This window comes from Halictus rubicundus, chromosome 4 (assembly GCF_050948215.1).
Source record: "Halictus rubicundus isolate RS-2024b chromosome 4, iyHalRubi1_principal, whole genome shotgun sequence".
In the NCBI taxonomy this organism is placed as follows: domain Eukaryota; kingdom Metazoa; phylum Arthropoda; class Insecta; order Hymenoptera; family Halictidae; genus Halictus; species Halictus rubicundus.
Window position 1 is genome coordinate 11172416 of NC_135152.1, and position 9638 is coordinate 11182053.

At 42.0% G+C, this 9638-nt stretch overlaps 2 protein-coding genes across 7 annotated transcripts in view; one reads left to right on the plus strand and one right to left on the minus strand.

Annotated features, from left to right (window-relative positions):
• Fstl5 (follistatin-like 5) overlaps positions 1–4283 on the minus strand; it is a 140245-nt gene extending 135962 nt beyond the window's left edge. The window contains exons 1-2 of one of the 2 annotated variants that reach the window (XM_076786641.1): positions 4234–4249; positions 3800–4021 (exon numbers count right to left, since the gene is read on the minus strand). The gene's annotated coding sequence lies outside the window, so the exon portion shown is untranslated. Of the gene's footprint in view, positions 1–3799 lie in introns of both variants that reach the window. The other variant, XR_013082120.1, reaches the window with a different exon arrangement.
• A 1517-nt stretch (positions 4284–5800) lies between these two features.
• Positions 5801–8715, plus strand: Pisd (phosphatidylserine decarboxylase). 5 transcript variants are annotated; one of them, XM_076786653.1, is made up of 6 exons: positions 5801–5967; positions 6040–6282; positions 6347–6605; positions 6726–6959; positions 7046–7337; positions 7654–8715. In XM_076786653.1, exons 2-6 carry the CDS (start codon positions 6236–6238, stop codon positions 8058–8060), a joined length of 1239 nt encoding a protein of 412 aa, XP_076642768.1. In that variant the 5' UTR covers positions 5801–5967; positions 6040–6235; the 3' UTR covers positions 8061–8715. The 5 variants fall into 5 exon arrangements, with proteins under 5 accessions (XP_076642768.1, XP_076642771.1, XP_076642767.1 ...); XM_076786656.1 differs by having other exon boundaries at positions 6242–6282; XM_076786657.1 differs by having other exon boundaries at positions 5802–5967; positions 6242–6282; positions 6373–6605.
• The last annotated feature ends 923 nt before the right edge of the window (positions 8716–9638 follow it).

The following is a 9638-nucleotide window of genomic DNA, read 5'->3' on the forward strand; positions in this document are numbered from 1 at the left end:
TCGGGCTACTGTGAAATTGTTTAACGAGATCAGCCGAGCATGATTCGGGGCCGAAGGAACACCCCCTCCCCCAACCCCGCTTTCTCATACCTGTTTATTAGAGTCAATGTTATAAGTAGACCGTGGATATTAAGCATTTGCAATAAAAATGGATTAATTTCGAAACAGAGGAAATATTTCAAGAATTTAAAAATGTAAATGTACAGTAGTTTTGCATAAAAATCCGCAGTCTAGTCGTACGAAACACATGTCGAGTCTGAGACATAATTGCACGTGAAGGGGTGAGTAGTGGCAAAGAAATTCAAACGTTGTGCTATAGAATCCGCGAGGGTGCGTTCTAAGAGGATTGTGTTTCTTTCTTTCAACGCCCACCCCAGAACCGCAGGAGAATAAAAATCTCATTAGACCCCATTAGTTACCTTCACAACCCAAGAAACATTTCCAAAACGTTTTTCCATTTTCCGTGTTGCTCGGGATAGATTTTTCGCGCTGTATCGCGACTCGCGAACAGGAACGGCGTCGATATCGATTAAACAAACACGGTCCTCGCGCGGCGTCGCGTCGCTGGGAAGAATCGAGGGCCGGCATTGTCCCGTCGTTTATTTTTATTGCATTTCATTTCACCGGGTGGAGGACTCGATCTCTACGCCCCCGTTACGTCCGTTCGCTCCCTTGAAAACCGATGACGACTCGCCGGGGCGAGAATACGCGCGGACTGTTTTCCGAATCACGACCGCTACTCGAGAGAATCCTTCCCGTCGGATATCATTCCGCCGCTCAGCGGGAATAAATCCTATCTGGCGGCGGAAGTGGATCGTTTCCGCGAACGTCGTTTCCCCTCCCTCTCGTAAAGTCGACGCGTCTTTGCGGAGGGCGGCCGCCACACGTTCCCATATCTCTTATTTTTTTTCCCCCTGTGGAACGCGTGGAAACTCCTACTACCGAAAACATTTTCCCGACGGGTAACCTCTCAACCTCTCGCTTTGGGAAGAGGAGCATCGGGATAAACGTTCCGCGATGTAAGAGACGACGGAAATGAAGACAATGGGCGGGAGACATTCTCTCGCAACCCCGGCATCTCCAGTGGCACTGCAATGGTCCAAGATACGAATACACTGTCCAGATGTTCTTAGGTCCCTGCGAAGGTGCACTCGCAGGTGGCTTGCTGATGAGGATGTTGCGACGAGGAACAAGTACTGTACAGAGATCGCAAGTTGCATCTACAGCAGAGGCGTTCTTCTTCTTCCCCACTTCTTCCTTTCGATCCCACTCCTATCGGCGAGCCAACCAATTGAGGCCCGTGTGCCCCCATTCAGGACTTTACGGCTCCTTCACAATGCTTCACTATACTTTCTCTAAACGACATCAGTTCAATGGAGTGGACGGATGGCGCGGAAATCGGGGAAGAAACTAAATGTGACGGGACACAATTTGGACAGCTCTGATCTACATACTAAACAGCATAAGGAGGCAAGGGACCTAGGGTGACTCTACGTGATCTCATCTAAGGAGCTTCTTCGTCGACTAGATTATTTATAATACAATTTATATCATCTACATGAGTTTGCTAGTTCTCCCACTATTAAGAGGATCTCCTAATCCAGAATCTCGGAAAAATTAAATTTCCTCTTTCTTTGCATTTTCTATAAGTACGATATGTGTGCAAAACTGTTTCGGATCAGTGGAAAGATCGGAATCATGGCAACCGATCCGTGCTTCTTCAAAAAGTACTCTCTAAAACAATATATTACTCATGTAATTTTGATTATTTTTACTTGAAAGAAATCGTACACGTGCTTCAAATAGCCATGAATATGTGTACAAAATCCCGATGCAAAAGGTTAAATAGTTATTCCGAAAAAATTCGTACAGAACCGGTCTCGAGAATCAGAGTGTTAAGAATGGGTTCTCGGAGATCTTCAATTGTCCCTCTGGTCATTTCGCGTGCAATATTCTCGTGGACGGACAGTAGGTTAGATCCTAGTCAATTGGTGGGAGTCGCTGGTAGAGGCACAGGAGAGGGGGAAGAGATACAGTAAATTCTCATTAAGAGTCAGTGGCAACCTTACAATTTGGAGTCCGTGGAACTACCCACACCACCGCGGTGAGGGGCCGAACCTAGAGTGCCGTCTCTCGAGCTACGTGCAACATTGTATCGGTGAAAGACAATTTCTCAGTCTTCTTGTCACTATCGCTTAGTAGTCATAGGCTTTTATGACATGTAGACGGATATGACTCTTAGGTTTCCAGCGTGCCCTGTGTATTTCAAATGCGACGCTCGGCGACAACCTCAGATTTCGTCTAAGAGTCAGTCACCAGAACGGCGCAACTGACTCGTAACGAGAATTCACTGTAGTGCTGCGAAGAAGAAGGCGTATAAACGCTAGGTTTGCGGGACTCGTCGGAATGAGGGTTTCTAATATTTTGAATTTACAATTACTCCATAAACATACTTCTTTGCGTACATCTCGTGGCTAAAAATGTTGATAGGCCGTTATTTTGCTAAAGCAATGTGAAATAGTCAGTTTTAGTGCTTCGTAAAGCTAGCGCGAATAAAAGTAATTATATTTCCGCGAGGAAAGTATCTTTCGGGAATAAACCATATTCCCGTCCTAAAAGTTTTACAGTAGCCTCAGCCTCTCACTTCAGAGAAGAGGAGCATCGTGAAACGGGATAACCGTTCCGCGGTGTCTACGATCGTTCGAATAGTTTTCCGTTACGATCGGGGCGCGCGATAAAAGACAGAAGGGGTTGAAATACCGCGAGTACGAACTCCTACGCGAGATACGTAATTTTATCGATCTCCTCTCGTCGTCGGTTCGTTTCCGCACGTACGGCGGCGATTCCGCGCGACGCGGCGCGGCGCGGCGGCGTCGCGACGTCGAAAGAGCGCAAAGGGACGCGTTCCTCTCCGCGAGTGTACAAAGAAAGAAGCGGAAAAAAACGACGACGACGACGGGCACGAGTAGAAACGAAGAAAAAGTAATTCTATTGATCCGGATACTCCGGGCCTCGCTCTGTTCCACCGACGTGACGGATAAATCTAACATTTAGCCTCGCGTACACCAGCGCAGCGTATCTACAGGTGGACAGGCGCCTGCGCAGTTTTCGCGGACAGGTTTTTCGTGGATGTCACTCACACCTGCCTGACTCGGGGGTATGTAGCTACCCTGTCTCTCTGCGTATTCATCCGGCTCGTGCTGCTCGCACTTGCAGCCACCGCCAGGACAGGGGGATTCTTCAATTCAACCTGGATGTCTCCCTCCCCTATGTCTCCCATCCCCTTTCGCGCTCGCCACCCGCGTTTTTGACGCTCGTGGCCTCGTTTACGCATCTTTTGGTACCGTAATAACAACCGTCGGTTATGGTCCTGCCGGATATTAACCGCCGGCGCACGCGATCTTCCGCTTTCAATATAAAAAAGAAAAAACCATCTCCCTTTGGAAAACAACCCGCCGTCACGGGTCTTTGTGTTTGTTGGTCTCGTTGTCGGCGCCGGGTTTGTTGATGTTTGATCGAGAAAGTTAGATTAGGAAAGAGACCTTGGTCCCGGCCGATTAGTATGCCGTGACGCGCGTGTTTAAACGGCGCACGGCGTATTGTTTTAACAAGTACTGACCGGAATAACGTACAACACCGAACACTGTCCAAAGTGTAACAACGCTACTAACAATTTCTAGGCCTAAGTCAATCGCATCAAGGAGTACTGGATAGCGTACTAGGTGGTAGCCAGGTGTTACACCGAACAGCTTCGCGAAGGTAAACATCAAGGTTGCCAAGTGTGGATCATTGTACTCACTTTCGCGCGACTGGTTCCGTAGACTGGTTCGCAGTAATAGTCTTCGCGGGCACTAGCACAACCCCGTGTATCTACACTATCCACCTGTGCTCTTGTCAGTGACACCGGACCCCCTTGTCCATCCTCGCATCGGTGTATCGGCACGGTTCGCGATCCGATCGAAATGTGATCCAGGCGTCTCGATCTCGAACAGTCGGAGTTGTTATTTTGGTTCCCGGTTGTCTGTTAGGCACCGAAACGTTCGAGCTACGTGGAGATTAAGAATCGCATGTTTTGTATCGTGTCTCGTGGGCTGTCGATCTCGCGGATCGTCGCGGCATCGTTCGTGATCGAGGATCGAGGCGATGAAATCGAGTGTCGAGGCGATCTCGCGCGTGTGTTGTTATGTGCGCGCGTGGTGTCGGGGTTGGTGTGTGTGTTGGGATGAAACCTACCGACCGCAGTGATAGCTTGGGGTGCACTGAGCATGAGGAGAGGGTAGGAAAGCGACGTGAGCCCCGAGACAACCTAACCCGACGGCGGCAGTGGCGCAGCGTGCACACCTAAACGCGACTGCGCACCCCCGCGGTCTCGCTCAAACTTTTCCGGCGATTTAGGCAATTAGGAAGTAAAACGGGAACCGGATTAACTAATGTGCTCGATTCCGATCGGATCGCTGTTACTTTCGCGGCTGAGACCCTCGGTCCGACACCACCACCACCTCACCCCCGCCTCCCGATACCCAATGGGATCTCTTTCTTACCCTGGATTTAATCGAAGGGGATGAACGGGGTTCTGCGGTCAACCGGATCCGAACTTTCACGGAGTTTTAACACCGTGGCCCCCGGATATATCGGCGGCCGATCCGTGCACACACCGGGGTTTGTTAACGTTCGAATCAATTAGCCGCAATGAAACGATCGGCTGTTCCGCGCTGCCTGGTCTTGGGAACGGGAAATGGAAAGGAAGTAAAAGGATTACATGGTTTAGCCTCGAACCCGAGTCCCATTATTTCGGCTACCCGGAATTTGTGGACGATACGGTGCCTGAGAAATGGACGGTGACATTTACGGTGTAAGTGAATTATTTGTGGAAAATATATTATCGAGATTACTGTATATCCAACAGAAATGATTTGTAGAATCTGTAGTAGTTTAATAGAAATCGTAATATTAGTTTCGGCTTTGTGTAAACATATAAGGTTTCACTTACTGCTTCTTTAAGCATTGTTGGTATTGTTTATAAGAATTCAGGCTCTATAATAAGGATATTTATAGCTTATGAGTATGTTGTGTTTGTGGGGGTTGTTTTCGATTTTGACTATCATTTGTAAAATCAAGTGACAAATTAGTTATATCTGTGTCGATAATTCAGATTTTGATTCTATGAACCAACGTTAATATCTTTGCAAGGCAACTCTGAATTATGATAAACAATCACATATGAATAACTATTTAAGCATGTAAGTGTTCTATTTTCAGGTAAGCATCGTGTATCGTGTATCGTGTACGGGGTTCAGAGTCGTATCTTTATCATTTATCATAGGTGTGTGGTCTAAAGTTCTCGTGGATCTAGTTGCAACATTTATCGTTCGTCAGAGTAGAGGGCGTAAGAAATCTAGTTGTTGTTAACAATGTCGGTATTTCAGATCGTGAGACACGAAACCCCAAATGGTAATTGATCACTCCTATACCTCGTCTGTGATAACAATTAGGAAAGAAACCATTTGCTGACATAGCATTGGAAGACGAAGTCCTTCCCAACGTTGTTCCCTTCTCTGCACCTCTACTACTTCACTCTTGTAGATCCCCTTCCCCTTTTTTCTAAATTGTTTTTATTCAAATTGAGATTTTATTCGAACAATGACCAATACTGCTTTCTGTGTTGCAGTCTTGTGTAGTTCACTGACTAACTGTTCAAACTATGTAGAGGTTGCTACGAAACAGCTGATTTTTAGCGATGTCGGTATTTCAGAACATGTGACATGAAACCCCATACGGTGATCGGTCTACTCCCATACATGGTATCTCTACTCTGTGGTCAAACTAATAGATGGCGTTTATTAAATAGATAGTGTTAAAGTTTTATCAGGTTTTATACATTTTTATATCGACTCAAGTTTATAAAGCCTTTTGTTCTACTTCACTTTCTCTGTTTCGAATTTTTATAATTGTTCGCAAGACGTTAAAGTATGTATATTTCAATTAAACGGATACCTATTCGATAAGACACTCTTGAGATGATCAACTAATTTAATTTAGAGCCGTATTGTGTAATACTTAATACACGGAATTTGTTTTGTTAAATACGATTTATCAATGTGATTGAAGTACTCTATTCGAAGAAATTTATATCGCGTGCATTGTTGATAGAAACAGATAGAAATTAATATAAAATCGAAGTTAACCTAGAATTGTTACAAAACTACTGATTTCTTATAACATAGTTTCCCTTTTTATGAAGATGACTGGTTACAGGATTGTTAGGTTCATTCAACACATGAGGTTTGTGACATTATTATCAAGAGAACAAAACGTTTCACTGTTTAAAATGTTTGACATTTTTTAGAAGAAACCCTTACAAATGTTGTACAGATATACGTTCAAGAGGATCTATGAGAGTAATGATAAGTCAAAGATTGTTAAGGAGATATAGCTCAAATGCAACAGAACATAAAACTAAATCCTGGTATTCCTTTGTAAGATGGGAATGGGGCTTACCTATCGGAACATCGTTATCGTTGTGGGGAATATTACAATGGAGGCATTTAAAATATCCAGAAGCAACTGAGAATGCCAATGTGTATGAGCCAATCAATGTTTTTGTGGTATAGTTTTTTTTTGCTAAAATAGATTTATCATTTTATGTATCATTTCGTAGAACCATTATCATAAGTAGCTGAACCTTACTAATCAGAGCAGATACTTATTTCAGTTTCTTTTTCTAGGTGAAATGTTCTTATTACCTGCCACTTCGGATTATAAGTAGACTATGGGGTTGGTTAGCTAGCTTAGAGCTACCAGTTGTTTTGAGACCAACTTTATATGGATTTTACGCAAGAACATTTCATGCCAATCTAGATGAAATCGATGCAGACCTGTCTGAGTTTCCAAGTCTTGTTGATTTCTTTGTTAGACCACTTAAAAATGGTGTGAGGCCTATTGATCATAAAACAAGTATTGTAAGTACATTGTATTTAAGTATTAACAACTTTGTCTTTGTTACTTAACTTATATGGCATCATACTCATATACATTTTAATTGCAGGTTTCACCTTCTGATGGAAGAGTATTACATTTTGGTCCAGTAACAGGGTGTCAAGTGGAACAAGTTAAAGGGGTAACTTATAATCTCAGACACTTTTTGGGAGACATAAGTACATTCCCCTCTGATCAACCTTTAAAATTCACACCAGAAGATGATGACGCTTATGTGAAATCACTTTTGAAAAATCCAAAAAATCAACTTTATCAATTAATAGTCTATTTAGCTCCTGGAGATTATCATAGATTCCATAGTTCCACCGATTGGGAGATAGAGTACCGTAGACATTTTCAAGGTATACACAACTTTTGCTTTTCAATTTTTTATAGATTACCCTAAAAATACAAACATTTTTCTTTTATGTATAAAGTAGTGAGGAGTCAAGTTAGCTGTTTTAAATGGACCACTATATTTTTTTGTGCTACGTAATATTTCGTTTCACAGAAGGACATAAAATAAGTGAAAATCTGAGAGTGACATGGCATCTCTTGACCTTGTTATCTCCCCTGCTACTTCATCCATAAAAAGATACTTATACTTTTAGTCTCTCTTGAAATATTCCACATAGAATTAAAATGGACATAGTGCATAAATTTAATTTTTTTTTTCAGGGAAGCTGTTGAGTGTCAATCCAAGAGTAGCTAAATACTTGCCAGACTTATTTTCGTTAAACGAACGTGTAGTATACGTGGGAAAATGGGCAGGTGGTTTTATGGCTTACACTGCAGTAGGAGCGACGAATGTGGGTTCCATAAAAGTTTATTGTGATAGAGCACTGCAGACAAATACGATTATGTGGCCAGAAGCGAAGCATTGGAACGATGCTAGTTTAGGGTGTGCGCGTGTCGGTAAAGGAGAATTATTTGGAGAGTTTAGAATGGGATCTACGGTTGTGTTGTTGTTTGAAGCTCCGAAGGATTTGCAGTTTTGCATAGAGGCTGGACAAACGATAAAGATGGGTCAAGCTGTAACTCAGTGTACCGTTGGCACCGAGGAGAAACATTCACGTTCTTTATGACAAATAATCGATCTTGACACTCTCGACTGGAAAAATGTTTGTAGAACAGACATATAACTGTTATACAGTAACTCGCTGATCTCATACGATAGTGATACACGATAAAAGACTCATCTTTGTTGGTATTGTTGTTGTCGTTGACATGTCTACACGCGAACGAAATAATTCTATTGAAGAACTAAACTATGGGGAACTATCAAATAAATGGCCAAACTCTCGAAACATTAAAATTGTTTGAAAGTTTTATAGACTTTATAAATGTAAACAATGAAGATTCTAGATAGATATCGTACAACACTCGATGAATCAGAATTATTTTTATCACGGATGTATATATTTATAAAGATTACTTGAAAAAGTGACGGTTCAACGCACTTTCGAGGCAACTGCGTGCTATGTATATGTACTTCGATGTTCTCTCGAGGCATTTAAGGGTGTTGCGTTAACTATTATTACCACTTGCAACACTATACAACGGTTCAATGTTGTGATACTCAGCAAACATACGTATTAAATAAGCAACACTATAATGTGTATTAAAGTGTGTGTATATATGTAGGATAGGTACTTTCAAACTTTGTTAACACAATTTTGTATATGAATCTGAGAATATATGATGAAGAAAAGAATAAATAAATTGTATTTGTGCAAGAAAGACTTCGACGGTCGTTGCATTAATATCCCGACACGAATGAAGTTTCTAATAAAATATGTAGAAGTATTTTTTAACGTAACAGGCTCGCGACTATAATTTTTAATCGAATTATACGTGAGCCTGCGTGAAAATTAGCAGGAAAAAAAATCGATCGAATTGAAGGCTTCCCTCATCTTGATTTTGTCTCGCGTAAATACCTTGTATTCTCGGTGTAGGTGCTTGTAAGCCTTTAAAACTGTTAGAAGCCCCTCAGCGACCGTGTGCTATAGTCATCAATGGGTAGCTGTTTATGAAATGCGTTTCAATTAATGGGGATGTATTTTACATTTTTATTCAAACTAGAATTATATGTGTAAACATTGAGTAATCTCTAGGAATGATTATTCACGACAAATTCATAACGATAAAGAATAGACTTTCCCAACGTGCACAAAATATTAAAAAAAAAGTCTAAACATATAGAAATAATATTGTGATATTTTTTATTACTATGTAAAAGATCATTCTACTTTTTCTTTCTTTTTTTTTTGTGCATAGCGGTGCTCAAAAATGGAGTTTAATTAAATTAATTGATAAAGTGCAATATCGCGGCTTCAGTTCAGCGGTGTTGTAGTTTACAATAAATATAGTTCCCTCGTCCTAGGCGATTCGATATCGATGTTTTCAGAAAGTAGGTGAAGCTTAGGACACCTTCAGGCGCTTGACATAGTGTCGCCGGACAGCTACCGATGTAGCTTTATAGGTGCTAAGAAATTAGGGTCCTTTCGTGAAGAAAAATGGATACGGACGATTAATCACAGATATTGATCAAAAGGAGTCAATGAAAAATCGTACAAACGTTCACATGTGTCGATGCAAGGCGGCTTTTGCTTAGGGTCTTAAAAAAATGACACAGAGGACTCTATGACCGAATAAATGGCACC